General features: G+C 42.6%; 1 protein-coding gene across 1 annotated transcript in view; it reads right to left on the reverse strand.

Annotated features, from left to right (window-relative positions):
• The window catches only part of thsd7ba (thrombospondin, type I, domain containing 7Ba), a 216,070-nt gene that overhangs the window by 119,060 nt on the left and 77,788 nt on the right, over positions 1-19,222 (reverse strand). The window contains exons 4-5 of the mRNA XM_087804249.1: positions 5,113-6,217; positions 2,433-2,681 (exon numbers count right to left, since the gene is read on the reverse strand). Coding sequence (XP_087660375.1) covers positions 2,433-2,681; positions 5,113-6,217 — 1,354 coding nt within the window. The remainder of the gene's footprint in view (positions 1-2,432; positions 2,682-5,112; positions 6,218-19,222) is intronic.

A 19,222-nucleotide genomic window follows, 5' to 3' on the forward strand; every position in this document is an offset into this window, starting at 1 on the left:
CGTCTGTCTACATGTCTACATGTCTGTCTACACGTCTGTCTACATGTCTACACGTCTGTATACACGTCTGTCTACATGTCTGTCTACATGTCTGTCTACACGTCTGTATACACGTCTGTCTACATGTCTGTCTACATGTCTACACGTCTGTCTACACGTCTGTCTACATGTCTACACGTCTGTCTTCACGTCTGTCTACACGTCTGTCTACATGTCTACACGTCTGTCTACACGTCTGTCTACATGTCTACACGTCTGTCTACATGTCTACACGTCTGTCTACATGTCTACACGTCTGTCTACACGTCTGTCTACATGTATACACGTCTGTCTACACGTCTGTCTACACGTCTACACGTCTGTCTACACGTCTGTCTACATGTCTACACGTCTGTCTACATGTCTACACGTCTGTCTATATGTCTACACGTCTGTCTACATGTCTACACGTCTGTCTACATGTCTACACGTCTGTCTACATGTCTACACGTCTGTCTACACGTCTGTCTACATGTCTACACGTCTGTCTACATGTCTACACGTCTGTCTATATGTCTACACGTCTGTCTACATGTCTACACGTCTGTCTACATGTCTGTCTACATGTCTACATGTCTACACGTCTGTCAACAAGTCTACACGTCTGTCTACATGTCTGTCTACAAGTCTACATGTCTGTGTACACGTCTGTCTACATGTCTACACATCTGTCTACACGTCTGTCTACATGTCTGTCTACATGTCTGTCTACACGTCTGTATACACGTCTGTCTACATGTCTGTCTACATGTCTACACGTCTGTCTACACGTCTGTCTACATGTCTACACGTCTGTCTTCACGTCTGTCTACACGTCTGTCTACACGTCTACACGTCTGTCTACACGTCTGTCTACATGTCTACACGTCTGTCTACATGTCTACACGTCTGTCTACATGTCTACACGTCTGTCTACACGTCTGTCTACATGTCTACACGTCTGTCTACATGTCTACACGTCTGTCTACATGTCTACACGTCTGTCTACACGTCTGTCTACATGTCTACACGTCTGTCTACACGTCTGTCTACATGTCTACACGTCTGTCTACATGTCTACACGTCTGTCTACACGTCTGTCTACATGTCTACACGTCTGTCTACATGTCTACACGTCTGTCTACATGTCTACACGTCTGTCTACACGTCTGTCTACATGTCTACACGTCTGTCTACACGTCTGTCTACATGTCTACACGTCTGTCTACACGTCTGTCTACATGTCTACACGTCTGTCTACACGTCTGTCTACACGTCTGTCTACATGTCTACACGTCTGTCTACACGTCTGTCTACACGTCTACACGTCTGTCTACATGTCTACACGTCTGTCTACACGTCTGTCTACATGTCTACACGTCTGTCTACATCTCTACACGTCTGTCTATATGTCTACACGTCTGTCTACATGTCTACACGTCTGTCTACATGTCTACACGTCTGTCTACACGTCTGTCTACATGTCTACACGTCTGTCTACATGTCTACACGTCTGTCTACACGTCTGTCTACATGTCTACACGTCTGTCTATATGTCTACACGTCTGTCTACATGTCTACACGTCTGTCTACATGTCTACACGTCTGTCTACACGTCTGTCTACATGTCTACACGTCTGTCTACACGTCTGTCTACACGTCTGTCTACACGTCTGTCTTCATGTCTACACGTCTGTCTACACGTCTGTCTTCATGTCTACACGTCTGTCTACACGTCTGTCTTCATGTCTACACGTCTGTCTACACGTCTGTCTTCATGTCTACACGTCTGTCTACATGTCTACACGTCTGTCTACACGTCTGTCTACACGTCTGTCTTCATGTCTACATGTCTTCATGTCTACACGTCTGTCTACATGTCTGTCTTCATGTCTACATGTCTGTCTGCATGTCTACACGTCTGTCTACACGTCTGTCTACATGTCTACACGTCTGTCTACATGTCTACACGTCTGTCTATATGTCTACACGTCTGTCTACATGTCTACACGTCTGTCTACATGTCTACACGTCTGTCTACACGTCTGTCTACACGTCTGTCTACATGTCTACACGTCTGTCTACATGTCTACACGTCTGTCTACACGTCTGTCTACATGTCTACACGTCTGTCTACACGTCTGTCTACACGTCTGTCTACACGTCTGTCTACACGTCTGTCTTCATGTCTACACGTCTGTCTACACGTCTGTCTTCATGTCTACACGTCTGTCTACATGTCTACACGTCTGTCTACACGTCTGTCTTCATGTCTACACGTCTGTCTACATGTCTACACGTCTGTCTACACGTCTGTCTACATGTCTGTCTTCATGTCTACATGTCTTCATGTCTACACGTCTGTCTACATGTCTGTCTTCATGTCTACATGTCTGTCTGCAGGTGGGTCAGACCTGGGGCAGCGAGGCAGTCGTTCTCCTAGGATGTTACAAGCTTCTTTCTGCTCCAGGACTGGACACTTCTGTCCGGCACCGACTGGCATCTGTGTGATGAGTCTGGAGCGAAGACGATGACCTGGAGACAGGTCAGCAGAGCGACAGGTCTTAGAGCAGGAGCTCCACGAGGACCAGTGAGACACCTGGCAGTCCTTGGGCATCACACAGACTCTGAAGGTCAGCGAGGAGGTGAACCTGGAGCAGAGACTGAGGAGAGAAACGTTCAATGAAGACCATCATGACATTATTGATCAGATGCAGACGATGATGAAATCACTTCTGTTTTCAAACTGAGATTATTGGACTTGATTTATTCAACATTTGATCCAAGAGGTTTGGAAGCGACGACTGTAGAGATGAAGACGTTTGTTCACTTGAACTAAGAGTTGAGAAGAAATATCCAGAAGCAGAAGAGTTTGTTATCTTACGCTCGTGAAGGTTTAGTTTCTGAGTAACTGGACAGTACACAACACATGTATGTGTGTGTGTGTGAGTGTGTGTGCGTGGAACCATCAGTAGATTCTGATCCACAGACCTCAGAGCCCGAGCTGGGGTGTAAGTCTGGATCAGATCATGAAGGTCTGACCATGAATAGATCTGAAAGTAAGAACCAGAATTTTAAAATGATCCTGAAAGAAACTGGAAGCCAGTGAAGCGTTTGAAGGAGAAATGTGAGTTCTTCTACTAGAGCGGCTCAGAATTCTGAATCAACTGCAGGCGAGACGATCCTTCTTGTTAAGACATGAAAACAAACTGTTACAATAGTCCAGACGAGAAGAAACAAACGCATGGATTATAAGATCCAGATCATGTTCCGACAACATTTTCCTAAGTTTAGATATTTTCTCAGTTGAAGGAAACAGTTTCTGGTCAGTTTTCTTCAGTGTTGAACAAGAGACATGTCTTTATCAAATACAACACCCAGGTTTCTCAGGCTCAGTTTGACAGACTGACCTAAGTCACTCAAGTACTGACTCAACCCTGAACTTTATCATCAACAATCACCAGAGTTTCAGTTTTGTCCAAATTTAGCTTCAAAGTGTTTTCACTCATTTTTTGATTTCTAGCAACAATTGACTAAGTTCAGCCTCTGGGGCTCAGTTGGATCAACAGTAGAGCTGGATGTCATCAGCAAACATGTGGAAGAAACATCATGATTTGACCAGAGGAATTAATCAGTACAAACAATAAAGGACCCAGAACAGAACCTTGAGGGACTCCACACAACAGATGATTCAGACCTCATTTGATTGACAGATACACTGAAACAGAAAGGTATGAGGAGAACCGTTCTAACACAGACCCAGACAGTCTTCATCCCTCAGTCTTCTCAGCAGGATCTGGTTCAACTGTTTCAAAGGCTGAGGACAGATCCAACAGAACCAGAACATCATGATGTCACTGGACACTTTCAGTATAGCTGTCTCCCTAGAGTGATGTTTACAGAAGCCAGACTGAAACTTCTCATGGATGTCGCTCTGATCCAGGAACAGCTGCTCAGACACAACCTTCTCCAAGATCTTGGACAAGAAAGGGAGCTTAGAAATAGGCCTGAAATTACTGAGGTCAGTTGGGTCTAAGCCTGTTTTTTTGAGCAGAGGCTCCACAATGGCATGTTTAAATGCATTGTTAAAAACCCCTGTGGAAAGGGAGAGGTTCACCATATTGGTAACCCAGGGGCCAATTACATCAAATACTTTGATAAAAAGTCTACAAGGAAGGACGTCATCTGAGGAGGAGGGTTTCATCTTGTTCACTAGTGCTGAAATATCACCCAAAGATACAGCAGTGAAGGAAGACCAATAGGAGGAGAGGGGCTCAGAGACAGTAGGGGTTCCAAATAAAGGGGGAGAGATTTTCTCTTTGATCAATTTAATTTTGTCAATGAAAAATCTCAACAATGCATTGATGTCAGCTTTTTTTTCAGATTTGAGGAGCAGGAGACACGAGAGAATTAATCGCGTCAAACAACACTTTGGGGTTTTTCTTATTTGTTGCTAGCAGTTTTCTGACGTAATCAGATCTAGAAGTTAGCAGATCTAACACTCTTGTCAGGTCACTCTTTTGAGGTCACTCTTTTGAAGACACTCTTGTGAAGTCACTCTTGTGAGGTCACTCTTTTGAAGACACTCTTGTGAAGTCACTCTTGTGAGGTCACTCTTGTGAGGTCACTCTTGTTAGGACACTCTTGTGAGGTCACTCTTTTGAAGACACTCTTGTGAGGTCACTCTTGTGAGGACACTCTTGTGAGGTCACTCTTTTGAAGACACTCTTGTGAGGTCACTCTTGTGAGGACACTCTTGTGAGGTCACTCTTGTGAGGTCACTCTGGTCAGGTCACTCTTGTGATGACACTCTTTTGTGGTCACTCTAGAGAGGTCACTCTTGTGAGGTCACTCTTGTGTTCATCTCTACACAGTCACTTTCAAACCACTTGGACAACTCAAGAGTCTAAACTACACAAACATCTACAACAATGTTTCAGTCAAAGATATTAAAACCTGGTAAAACTCAATGTTTTACTGCTTGAATCAACTCATGTTCTTTGTCTCTTCAACGTTTCTTGTTATTTTCAACACAACACGCTCCTCCAACAAAATATCTTTTTATCACTTTTCTCTAAGCAGGAATATTCCTACCTTAACATGGAATTCTTTCCATCATTTCGTGAACAGCGGACCTGCCGTGTTTGGTAACCTACGTCCACCTCCCATGACCCTGGGTACTGGATGTGATGGTTCTGAGGGTGATGGTTCTGAGGGAGATGGTTCTGAGGGTGCTGGTTCTGAGGGTGATGGTTCTGAGGGTGATGGTTCTGAGGGAGATGGTTCTGAGGGTGATGGCTCTGAGGGTGATGGTTCTGAAGGTGATGGTTCTGAGGGTGATGGTTCTGAGGGAGATGGTTCTGAGGGTGATGGTTCTGAGGGTGATGGTTCTGAGGGTGATGGCTCTGAGGGTGATGGTTCTGAAGGTAATGGTTCTGAGGGTGATGGTTCTGAGGGTGATGGTTCTGAGGGAGATGGTTCTGAGGGTGATGGTTCTGAGGGTGCGAGGTGTGTGTGTTCATCATGACTGTGATGTTCTTCTTGCGATCGACTGTCGTCCTCCTGCTCAGCAGATCTTTGTCATGACTCAGTCTGCATGGACTCCAGGCTCCTGCATTAAGGCTATAGTGGTTCTGACTCGCCCCAGTCGGGCACTCAATACTGTTAGAACAAGTCCTGGTCTCAGTTAGATTGGGGCACCGGGTGCCACCATACATGGGCGTGGCCAGCACACGTCTAGTCCGGTGCTGCAGGCCGAGGCCACACGTGGTACTGCAGCCGGACCAGGAAGTGAAGTTGGACACGACACAGTCTTGAGGACACGGGATGAGACACGCCTGCTCCGAGTCCGGCCTCTGGGAGAAGAAGTCGCATATACGGGAGTCGACGCTGCTGCGGTTCAACGTCCTCACGCACTCCACGCTCCGCCTCTGGACGCCGTGCTGGGCCGTGATGCACTCGCCGCGCTCGGGCGAGGACGAGGCCGCGAGCGAACAACTGTCCCAGTCGGACACGTCCCACCGGAACAGGTCCTGGTGCCAGCCACACACCTTGAAGCAGGAGCGCTGGACGTCCGGCTTGTTGAGGCGCCGACAGTGGGAGTGGTGGGTCGTCCAGCCGTCCTGGTGGACGCACCACAGCGTCCTGAGCTGAACCCCCCGGGATCCACAGTCCTCGCCCACACAACGACCCCACTGGCCTGGAACAAATGAGAAGAAGAAGAATTTAATTGAATCACAGTCGAGCTGGAGACGTTTGACTTCACCTTCCAAAGTGTTTTATTCATGAACAGAAGAACCGGAGCTTCAATATATTCACACAATCGTTAGGAGCTGAGACTCACAAAAATGCCTCTGAAGCCTGAAGGTCAACCATGTCTAGTGAGTCACAGAGTCACAGAGTCACAGAGTCACAAAGTCAGAGTCACAGAGTCAGAGAGTCAGTGAGTCAGAGAGTCAGAGAGTCAGAGAGTCAGTGAGTCAGAGAGTCAGTGAGTCAGAGAGTCACTGAAGTCAGTGAGTCAGTGAGTCAGTGAGTCAGTGAGTCAGTGAGTCAGTTAGTCAGAGAGTCAGTGAGTCAGTGAGTCAGTGAGTCAGTGAGTCAGTGAGTCAGAGAGTCAGTTAGTCAGAGAGTCAGAGAGTCAGTGAGTCAGTGAGTCAGTGAGTCAGTTAATCAGAGAGTCAGTGAGTCAGTGAGTCAGTGAGTCAGTGAGTCAGTTAGTCAGAGAGTCAGTGAGTCAGTGAGTCAGTGAGTCAGTGAGTCAGAGAGTCAGTGAGTCAGTGAGTCAGTGAGTCAGTGAGTCAGTGAGTCAGAGAGTCAGTGAGTCAGTGAGTCAGTGAGTCAGTGAGTCAGTTAGTCAGAGAGTCAGTGAGTCAGTTAGTCAGAGAGTCAGTGAGTCAGTGAGTCAGTGAGTCAGTTAGTCAGAGAGTCAGTGAGTCAGTGAGTCAGTTAGTCAGAGAGTCAGTGAGTCAGTGAGTCAGTTAGTCAGAGAGTCAGTGAGTCAGTGAGTCAGTGAGTCAGTGAGTCAGTGAGTCAGTTAGTCAGAGAGTCAGTGAGTCAGTGAGTCAGTGAGTCAGTGAGTCAGTGAGTCAGAGAGTCAGTGAGTCAGTGAGTCAGTGAGTCAATGAGTCAGTGAGTCAGAGAGTCAGTGAGTCAGTGAGTCAGTGAGTCAGTGAGTCAGTGAGTCAGTTAGTCAGAGAGTCAGTGAGTCAGTGAGTCAGTTAGTCAGAGAGTCAGTGAGTCAGTGAGTCAGTGAGTCAGTTAGTCAGAGAGTCAGTGAGTCAGTGAGTCAGTTAGTCAGAGAGTCAGTGAGTCAGTGAGTCAGTTAGTCAGAGAGTCAGTGAGTCAGTGAGTCAGTGAGTCAGTGAGTCAGTGAGTCAGTTAGTCAGAGAGTCAGTGAGTCAGTGAGTCAGTGAGTCAGTGAGTCAGTGAGTCAGAGAGTCAGTGAGTCAGTGAGTCAGTTAGTCAGAGAGTCAGTGAGTCAGTGAGTCAGTGAGTCAGTTAGTCAGAGAGTCAGTGAGTCAGTGAGTCAGTTAGTCAGAGAGTCAGTGAGTCAGTGAGTCAGTTAGTCAGAGAGTCAGTGAGTCAGTGAGTCAGTGAGTCAGTGAGTCAGTGAGTCAGTGAGTCAGTTAGTCAGAGAGTCAGTGAGTCAGTGAGTCAGTGAGTCAGTGAGTCAGTGAGTCAGAGAGTCAGTGAGTCAGTGAGTCAGTTAGTCAGAGAGTCAGTGAGTCAGTGAGTCAGTTAGTCAGAGAGTCAGTGAGTCAGTGAGTCAGTTAGTCAGAGAGTCAGTGAGTCAGTGAGTCAGTGAGTCAGTGAGTCAGTGAGTCAGTGAGTCAGTGAGTCACTTTAGTTCAAAACTGATTCTTTTGTTTCGACGCGTCAAGGTTTCATTTGTGTTTAAGATCCAGGAAGTAAAAGATAATTTGGCAGCAAAAGAACAAATGAATAAATAAAACATCAAGATTTTACTCTTTTAAACTTGGAATCAACTCAAAGGTTTGATCGAGCCTCAGGTGTTCCTCTGTCAGAGTGCAGGAGTTGATCCATATCAAGGGAGGATGAGTCAAGTCTTGGTTTGTTTGGGAGAAACACTTCACGTGGATCCAGAGCTTGGTTAAACGGGCCTGGTTTTGCAGAACTGCTCCAGTTTAACAAGGTCTTCACTGGGCACCTGTTCTGAAGGTCACAACCTGGTGCTTGGACAGCCAGGTGGACGTCATCTGCATAGAGGTCGAGCAGAGTTGGAGGTGAAACCATTTGTCGTCTTCTGCACACACTTGTGTTTCTCTCTGAGCTTGACCAAGAACCTTCGGGTCAACAGACAGGGCAGGATCAGGGTCCAAGTTGGTGAGGGGCCAGGACTTGTTCTTCTGGTCCTTACAGCCTCTTCAGCTGCTGACGTCAGGGAGGAAACTTCCGGCCAGAACCAGCAGGTCAAGGACGAGGCTGTCAAGAGACTCAACTGTCCTTCCATCAATATCACCTTGAACTACCATCGATTACTTTGAACTACCATCAATGTCACCTTGAACTACCATCGATTACTTTGAACTACCATCAATGTCACCTTGAACTACCATCGATTACTTTGAACTACCATCAATGTCATCTTGAACTACCATCGATTACTTTGAACTACCATCAATGTCATCTTGAACTACCATCGATTACTTTGAACTACCATCAATGTCACCTTGAACTACCATCGATTACTTTGAACTACCATCAATGTCACCTTGAACTACCATCGATTACTTTGAACTACCATCAATGTCACCTTGAACTACCATCGATTACTTTGAACTACCATCAATGTCATCTTGAACTACCATCGATTACTTTGAACTACCATCAATGTCATCTTGAACTACCATCGATTACTTTGAACTACCATCAATGTCACCTTGAACTACCATCGATTACTTTGAACTACCATCAATGTCACCTTGAACTACCATCGATTACTTTGAACTACCATCAATGTCACCTTGAACTACCATCGATTGCTTTGAACTACCATCAATGTCATCTTGAACTACCATCGATTACTTTGAACTACGATCAATGTCACCTTGAACTACCATCGATTACTTTGAACTACCATCAATGTCATCTTGAACTACCATCGATGTCACCTTGAACTACCATCGATGTCACCTTGAACTACCATCAATGTCACCTTGAACTACCATCGATGTCACCTTGAACTACCATCGATGTCACCTTGAACTACCATCAATCTCACCTTGAACTACCATCAATGTCACCTTGAACTACCATCGATGTCACCTTGAACTACCATCAATGTCACCTTGAACTACCATCAATGTCACCTTGAACTACCATCGATGTCACCTTGAACTACCACCGATGTCACCTTGAACTACCATCAATGTCACCTTGAACTACCATCAATGTCACCTTGAACTACCATCAATGTCACCTTGAACTACCATCAATGTCACCTTGAACTACCATCGATTACTTTGAACTACCATCAATGTCACCTTGAACTACCATCGATTACTTTGAACTACCATCGATGTCACCTTGAACTACCATCGATTACTTTGAACTACCATCGATGTCACCTTGAACTACCATCGATTACTTTGAACTACCATCAATGTCACCTTGAACTACCATCGATTACTTTGAACTACCATCAATGTCACCTTGAACTACCATCGATTACTTTGAACTACCATCAATGTCACCTTGAACTACCATCGATTACTTTGAACTACCATCAATGTCACCTTGAACTACCATCGATTACTTTGAACTACCATCAATGTCACCTTGAACTACCATCGATTACTTTGAACTACCATCAATGTCACCTTGAACTACCATCGATTACTTTGAACTACCATCAATGTCACCTTGAACTACCATCGATTACTTTGAACTACCATCAATGTCATCTTGAACTACCATCGATTACTTTGAACTACCATCAATGTCATCTTGAACTACCATCGATTACTTTGAACTACCATCAATGTCACCTTGAACTACCATCGATTACTTTGAACTACCATCAATGTCACCTTGAACTACCATCGATTACTTTGAACTACCATCAATGTCACCTTGAACTACCATCGATTGCTTTGAACTACCATCAATGTCATCTTGAACTACCATCGATTACTTTGAACTACGATCAATGTCACCTTGAACTACCATCGATTACTTTGAACTACCATCAATGTCATCTTGAACTACCATCGATGTCACCTTGAACTACCATCGATGTCACCTTGAACTACCATCAATGTCACCTTGAACTACCATCGATGTCACCTTGAACTACCATCGATGTCACCTTGAACTACCATCAATCTCACCTTGAACTACCATCAATGTCACCTTGAACTACCATCGATGTCACCTTGAACTACCATCAATGTCACCTTGAACTACCATCAATGTCACCTTGAACTACCATCGATGTCACCTTGAACTACCATCGATGTCACCTTGAACTACCATCAATGTCACCTTGAACTACCATCAATGTCACCTTGAACTACCATCAATGTCACCTTGAACTACCATCAATGTCACCTTGAACTACCATCGATTACTTTGAACTACCATCAATGTCACCTTGAACTACCATCGATTACTTTGAACTACCATCGATGTCACCTTGAACTACCATCGATTACTTTGAACTACCATCGATGTCACCTTGAACTACCATCGATTACTTTAAACTACCATCAATGTCACCTTGAACTACCATCGATTACTTTGAACTACCATCAATGTCACCTTGAACTACCATCGATTACTTTGAACTACCATCAATGTCACCTTGAACTACCATCGATTACTTTGAACTACCATCAATGTCACCTTGAACTACCGTCGATTACTTTGAACTACCATCAATGTCACCTTGAACTACCATCAATGTCACCTTGAACTACCATCAATGTCACCTTGAACTACCATCAATGTCACCTTGAACTACCATCAATGTCACCTTGAACTACCATCGATTACTTTGAACTACCATCAATGTCACCTTGAACTACCATCGATTACTTTGAACTACCATCGATGTCACCTTGAACTACCATCGATTACTTTGAACTACCATCGATGTCACCTTGAACTACCATCGATGTCACCTTGAACTACCATCAATGTCACCTTGAACTACCATCAATGTCACCTTGAACTACCATCAATGTCACCTTGAACTACCATCAATGTCACCTTGAACTACCATCAATGTCACCTTGAACTACCATCGATTACTTTGAACTACCATCAATGTCACCTTGAACTACCATCGATTACTTTGAACTACCATCGATGTCACCTTGAACTACCATCGATTACTTTGAACTACCATCGATGTCACCTTGAACTACCATCGATTACTTTGAACTACCATCAATGTCACCTTGAACTACCATCGATGTCACCTTGAACTACCATCGATGTCACCTTGAACTACCATCAATCTCACCTTGAACTACCATCAATGTCACCTTGAACTACCATCGATGTCACCTTGAACTACCATCAATGTCACCTTGAACTACCATCAATGTCACCTTGAACTACCATCGATGTCACCTTGAACTACCATCAATGTCACCTTGAACTACCATCAATGTCACCTTGAACTACCATCAATGTCACCTTGAACTACCATCGATTACTTTGAACTACCATCAATGTCACCTTGAACTACCATCGATTACTTTGAACTACCATCGATGTCACCTTGAACTACCATCGATTACTTTGAACTACCATCGATGTCACCTTGAACTACCATCGATTACTTTGAACTACCATCAATGTCACCTTGAACTACCATCGATTACTTTGAACTACCATCAATGTCACCTTGAACTACCATCGATTACTTTGAACTACCATCAATGTCACCTTGAACTACCATCGATTACTTTGAACTACCATCAATGTCACCTTGAACTACCGTCGATTACTTTGAACTACCATCAATGTCACCTTGAACTACCATCAATGTCACCTTGAACTACCATCAATGTCACCTTGAACTACCATCAATGTCACCTTGAACTACCATCGATTACTTTGAACTACCATCAATGTCACCTTGAACTACCATCGATTACTTTGAACTACCATCGATGTCACCTTGAACTACCATCGATTACTTTGAACTACCATCGATGTCACCTTGAACTACCATCGATGTCACCTTGAACTACCATCAATGTCACCTTGAACTACCATCAATGTCACCTTGAACTACCATCAATGTCACCTTGAACTACCATCAATGTCACCTTGAACTACCATCAATGTCACCTTGAACTACCATCGATTACTTTGAACTACCATCAATGTCACCTTGAACTACCATCGATTACTTTGAACTACCATCGATGTCACCTTGAACTACCATCGATTACTTTGAACTACCATCGATGTCACCTTGAACTACCATCGATTACTTTGAACTACCATCAATGTCACCTTGAACTACCATCGATTACTTTGAACTACCATCGATGTCACCTTGAACTACCATCGATTACTTTGAACTACCATCAATGTCACCTTGAACTACCATCGATTACTTTGAACTACCATCAATGTCACCTTGAACTACCATCGATTACTTTGAACTACCATCAATGTCACCTTGAACTACCATCGATTACTTTGAACTACCATCAATGTCACCTTGAACTACCGTCGATTACTTTGAACTACCATCAATGTCACCTTGAACTACCATTGATTACTTTGAACTACCATCAATGTCACCTTGAACTACCATCGATTACTTTGAACTACCATCAATGTCACCTTGAACTACCATCGATTACTTTGAACTACCATCAATGTCCCCTTGAACTACCATCAATGTCACCTTGAACTACCATCGATTACTTTGAACTACCATCAATGTCACCTTGAACTACCATCGATGTCACCTTGAACTACCATCAATGTCACCTTGAACTACCATCAATGTCACCTTGAACTACCATCGATGTCACCTTGAACTACCATCAATGTCACCTTGAACTACCATCAATGTCACCTTGAACTACCATCAATGTCACCTTGAACTACCATCAATGTCACCTTGAACTACCATCAATGTCCCCTTGAACTACCATCAATGTCACCTTGAACTACCATCAATGTCACCATGAACTACCATCAATGTCACCTTGAACTACCATCAATGTCCCCTTGAACTACCATCAATGTCACCTTGAACTACCATCGATGTCACCTTGAACTACCATCAATGTCACCTTGAACTACCATCAATGTCACCTTGAACTACCATCAATGTCCCCTTGAACTACCATCAATGTCACCTTGAACTACCATCGATGTCACCTTGAACTACCATCAATGTCACCTTGAACTACCATCAATGTCACCTTGAACTACTATCGATGTCACCTTGAACTACCATCGATTACTTTGAACTACCTTCAATGTCACCTTGAACTACCATCGATGTCACCTTGAACTACCATCAATGTCACCTTGAACTACCATCAATGTCACCTTGAACTACCATCGATTACTTTGAACTACCATCAATGTCACCTTGAACTACCATCGATGTCACCTTGAACTACCATCGATGTCACCTTGAACTACCATCAATGTCACCTTGAACTACCCTCAATGTCACCTTGAACTACCATCGATTACTTTGAACTACCATCAATGTCACCTTGAACTACCATCGATTACTTTGAACTACCATCAATGTCACCTTGAACTACCATCGATTACTTTGAACTACCATCAATGTCACCTTGAACTACCATCGATTACTTTGAACTACCATCAATGTCACCTTGAACTACCATCGATTACTTTGAACGACCATCAATGTCATCTTGAACTACCATCGATTACTTTGAACGACCATCAATGTCACCTTGAACTACCATCGATTACTTTGAACGACCATCAATGTCATCTTGAACTACCATCGATTACTTTGAACTACCATCAATGTCACCTTGAACTACCATCAATGTCAACATAACAACAAATATCTGTAACGATGAAGGTTTTCCTGTATTTCAATCCATAGATCGATGAAGCTTCAAATCAACTTCACTGCTGCTGACCTTGAGATGTTAACGTTCCAGACCCGTCTTTTGGTGAAAAAGGAAGGAAAGTGTGAAAAAAGACTAAAGATCAAATGGTTTCAATCAAAGCATCGAAGTCATGAAGAGTGTTTTCTTCGTGTGACCAGTGAAGGTCAGCACCAGGACGTTTCCTCGGATGTTATTGTGGAAGATCTTCTGACTCCTGATGATGATGTGCAGCCACAGCACGTGTGATTCATGGAGCTGTGATGGAAGTGATGCCAGAGGAGCCAGAAAACACAAGTTCATCTCCTAAGCCGTGAATAATTACTCTGTAAATCTGTCAGACGTGCTGAGGAACCAGAGCCTGATGTTCCCTCGTCACCGTCGCACCTTCAGTCTCAGCAGAGTCTGGATCTGCCCGTGGCCTGCTTCTGTTCCTGCTGCTACAGCGGCTCAGAGGGAAGTGTTGAGAAGAAGAATTGAGGGTTTTCACGCCAGGAGAAGAACTCGTTCTCACAGCAACGTGACAACCTTCGTCTCCTCAAACCAAACATCTGACGCTCGGGACGAAGACGAGTCAACAGCAGACTTGAGATGTTCACAGAGCAGAACAGTCGAGAAACTCTGATACATTTTTCAATTGACAGTTGATCCGTTAACAAATGTCAAAGGTCAAGTTCGACCTTGTCGTGGACACTGACCTCAGACACGTCGAAACACCAACGTTCTACAACCACAGGAAGAATCCGATCTTTCCTGAGAACCGACGACAACATTGAGTTTCAAAGACGGAAACAGGTTTAATGTCCGAGCGTCTGTAGCATCAACGTATCTGAGACACTTGATCGACTGAAGCATTTTTATCTCTTCCTTCCTAGAACATTATGAGTAGGAACTGTTCTTTTCCTCTTTCTCACCTCAGAGACCATGGTTCTCAGTGTGGAGGTGAAGAAACTCTCGCTCAGAAAGAAATGTAAAGTTTCTCTGCCTGAGGCTTCAACACTCGTGGACTTTCCAACGTGTCCTGGAGCGACGCCCGAAGCTTCACGGATATGAACGTGTTCCTTGAATTAGTGAAAATCAACTTCATGTTTCTGATGTAAATGTGTCTCAGTAACGATCCATCAGTGATCCAGAGACACAGGAAGTAGAACCTGCTCCTCAAACATGAAGACGTGTTGAGCAAGACCTTCTATATCTTCATGAAGTGTCACCTACACAACAACACGGTTGGTCCAGAGTCTGAGGCACCAGAGTCAAGATCTGCTGGACTTCTGCAGAAACTCTCCCGACGACCTTAGAAACGCCGCGACTCTCCTCCGAGATGATCGTTGTCGTGTGAAAAGTGTAAGAACCTCTTTCAGCCGAAGCTTCAAACTCTCTGCACAAAAGCTACTTTAAATTCAGGAGGTTTGTCAAGAAGGAAGTGGACACTTGAAGGTCGTGCGTTCATGAAAAGGGCAGAAGAAAGTAAAGGAGGAAAAACCTCCAGACTGTCCACTGGTTACAAACAAAAGACGATTCAACAAATGTTTGTGAATCGATCGAGCGCTTCTTGAACGACAGACATAAACATATAAATCAAGTATGAAATCTTGACAAGATGTGGGCGAACATAAGTGAGAAAACATTCTTGTTCTCACATCAGATGTTCTTCACACGTCACCTGATCTTCTGCTGCCTCCACGTTCTTCAGCCAAACAAGGGAAGTCAAAAGAGTTTTCACAAGTTTTTTGGGTTTTTTTTGTTTTGTTCTCTCACTTCCTGTTTTCTTCAGTCGACTGATGTGACATCACTGGACCTCACGAGTGATCGAGAACCTTCTTCAACCGCCTGAGACGTGATGTTCAGGTCTGAGTCTCATCAGAGTCTCATCAGAGTCTCATCAGAGTCTCATCAGAGTCTCATCAGAGTCTCATCAGAGTCTCATCAGAGTCTCATCAGAGTCTCATCAGGTCCGAGTCTCATCAGGTCTGAGTCTCATCAGAGTCTCATCAGAGTCTCATCAGGTCTGAGTCTCATCAGGTCTGAGTCTCATCAGAGTCTCATCAGAGTCTCATCAGAGTCTCATCAGAGTCTCATCAGAGTCTCATCAGGTCTGAGTCTCATCAGGTCTGAGTCTCATCAGAGTCTCATCAGAGTCTCATCAGAGTCTCATCAGAGTCTCATCAGAGTCTCATCAGAGTCTCATCAGAGTCTCATCAGAGTCTCATCAGAGTCTCATCAGGTCCGAGTCTCATCAGGTCTGAGTCTCATCAGAGTCTCATCAGAGTCTCATCAGGTCTGAGTCTCATCAGGTCTGAGTCTCATCAGAGTCTCATCAGAGTCTCATCAGAGTCTCATCAGAGTCTCATCAGAGTCTCATCAGAGTCTCATCAGAGTCTCATCAGAGTCTCATCAGGTCTGAGTCTCATCAGAGTCTCATCAGAGTCTCATCAGAGTCTCATCAGAGTCTCATCAGAGTCTCATCAGAGTCTCATCAGGTCCGAGTCTCATCAGGTCTGAGTCTCATCAGAGTCTCATCAGAGTCTCATCAGGTCTGAGTCTCATCAGGTCTGAGTCTCATCAGAGTCTCATCGGAGTCTCATCAGAGTCTCATCAGAGTCTCATCAGAGTCTCATCAGAGTCTCATCAGAGTCTCATCAGAGTCTCATCAGAGTCTCATCAGAGTCTCATCAGGTCTGAGTCTCATCAGAGTCTCATCAGAGTCTCATCAGGTCCGAGTCTCATCAGAGTCTCATCAGGTCTGAGTCTCATCAGGTCTGAGTCTCATCAGAGTCTCATCAGAGTCTCATCAGAGTCTCATCAGAGTCTCATCAGAGTCTCATCAGAGTCTCATCAGGTCTGAGTCTCATCAGAGTCTCATCAGAGTCTCATCAGGTCCGAGTCTCATCAGAGTCTCATCAGGTCTGAGTCTCATCAGGTCTGAGTCTCATCAGGTCTGATCTCATCAGAGTCTCATCAGAGTCTCATCAGAGTCTCATCAGGTCCGAGTCTCGTCCTCGATCCAGACCTGAATCTCGCAGCTCGTTGTTGCTTCTTATTCGAACGTCTCCAGAACAATCTTCATCCAACGCTGCTGCTCACATCACAGAAACCATGAGTGATGAAGTTGAATCTTCATTAATTGATTCAATTAGAGAAGACGAGGAAACATCTGGAGGTTTTGAAGGTCGTTTCTCTTTCACATGATCTTAACATCTTTTGAGATGATTTTGAAATCAACAGAAATGAGCTTTTGAATGAAAGAATCTCCAGAAAAACACTTTATTTCACCTTATGTTGCGACTGATGATGATGACATTGACAGCAGGGGGCGCTCTCTCCCTCAAAGTGTTTATTCCATGAATCATCTCTAGTGACGGGATTTTCAAATTATTATTCATTTTATTTATGTCCATGTTTTGGGGCAATTAATGGAAAGTTCTGCAGCGAGTCAGACATCAAAGGACGGAACAAAGGAGCCAAAAATAAATGTGAATAATTTAAAAGTGTTTTGTGAATATAAAGTTCAGTCACTGGAACTAAACAAATGAAGAGAAAGATCAGGAAACACAGACGACGCAAGAATCAAACTAATCGCTGATGATAAACCACCAAACAAAACATCTGTATTAAAGTAACAAAACATCAGTATGAAAGTAAGAAAACATCTGTATTAAAGTAAGAAAACATCTGTATTAAAGTAAGAAAACATCAGTATTAAAGTAAGAAAACATCAGTATTAAAGTAACAAAACATATGTATTAAAGTAAGAAAACATTTGTATTAAAGTACCTTAACATCTGTATTAAAGTAAGAAAACATCAGTATTAAAGTAAGAAAACATATGTATTAAAGTAAGAAAACATATGTATTAAAGTAAGAAAACATTTGTATTAAAGTACCTTAACATCTGTATTAAAGTAAGAAAACATCTGTATTAAAGTAAGAAAACATCAGTATGAAAGTAACAAAACATATGTATTAAAGTAAGAAAACATTTGTATTAAAGTACCTTAACATCTGTATTAAAGTAAGAAAACATCTGTATTAAAGTACCTTAACATCTGTATTAAAGTAAGAAAACATCAGTATTAAAGTAAGAAAACATCTGTATTAAAGTAAGAAAACATCTGTATTAAAGTAACAAAACATCAGTATGAAAGTAACAAAACATCAGTATTAAAGTAACAATACATCAGTATGAAAGTAACAAAACATCAATATTAAAGTAACAATACATCAGTATGAAAGTAACAAAACATCTGTATTAAAGTAACAAAACATCTGAATTAAAGTAAGAAAACATCTGTATTAAAGTACCTTAACATTTGTATTAAAGTAACGAAAAATCTGTATTAAAGTACCTTAACATCTGTATTAAAGTAACAAAACATCTGTATTAAAGTACCTTAACATCTGTATTAAAGTAAGAAAACATCTGTAATAAAGTAACAAAACATCTGTATTAAAGTAACAATACATGAGTATGAAAGTAACAAAACATCTGTATTAAAGTACCTTAACATCTGTATTAAAGTAAGAAAACATCAGTATTAAAGTAAGAAAACATCAGTATTAAAGTAAGAAAACATCAGTATGAAAGTAACAAAATATCTGTATTAAAGTACCTTAACATCTGTATTAAAGTAACAATACATCAGTATGAAAGTAACAAAACATCTGTATTAAAGTACCTTAACATCTGTATTAAAGTAAGAAAACATCAGTATTAAAGTACCTTAACATCAGTATTAAAGTAAGAAAACATCAGTATTAAAGTAACAAAACATCAGTATGAAAGTAACAAAACATCTGTATTAAAGTACCTTAACATCTGTATTAAAGTAAGAAAACATCAGTATTAAAGTACCTTAACATCAGTATTCAAGTAACAAAACATCAGTATTAAAGTAACAAAACATCAGTATGAAAGTAACAAAACATCTGTATTAAAGTACTTTAACATCTGTATTAAAGTAACAATACATCAGTATGAAAGTAACAAAACATCTGTATTAAAGTAACAAAATATCTGTATTAAAGTAACGAAACATCTGTATTAAAGTAGCAAAACATCTGTATTAAAGTAACAAAACATCAGTATGAAAGTAACAAAACATCAGTATTAA

This window comes from Callionymus lyra, chromosome 12, assembly GCF_982586985.1.
Source record: "Callionymus lyra chromosome 12, fCalLyr1.hap1.1, whole genome shotgun sequence".
NCBI lineage: Eukaryota > Metazoa > Chordata > Actinopteri > Syngnathiformes > Callionymidae > Callionymus > Callionymus lyra.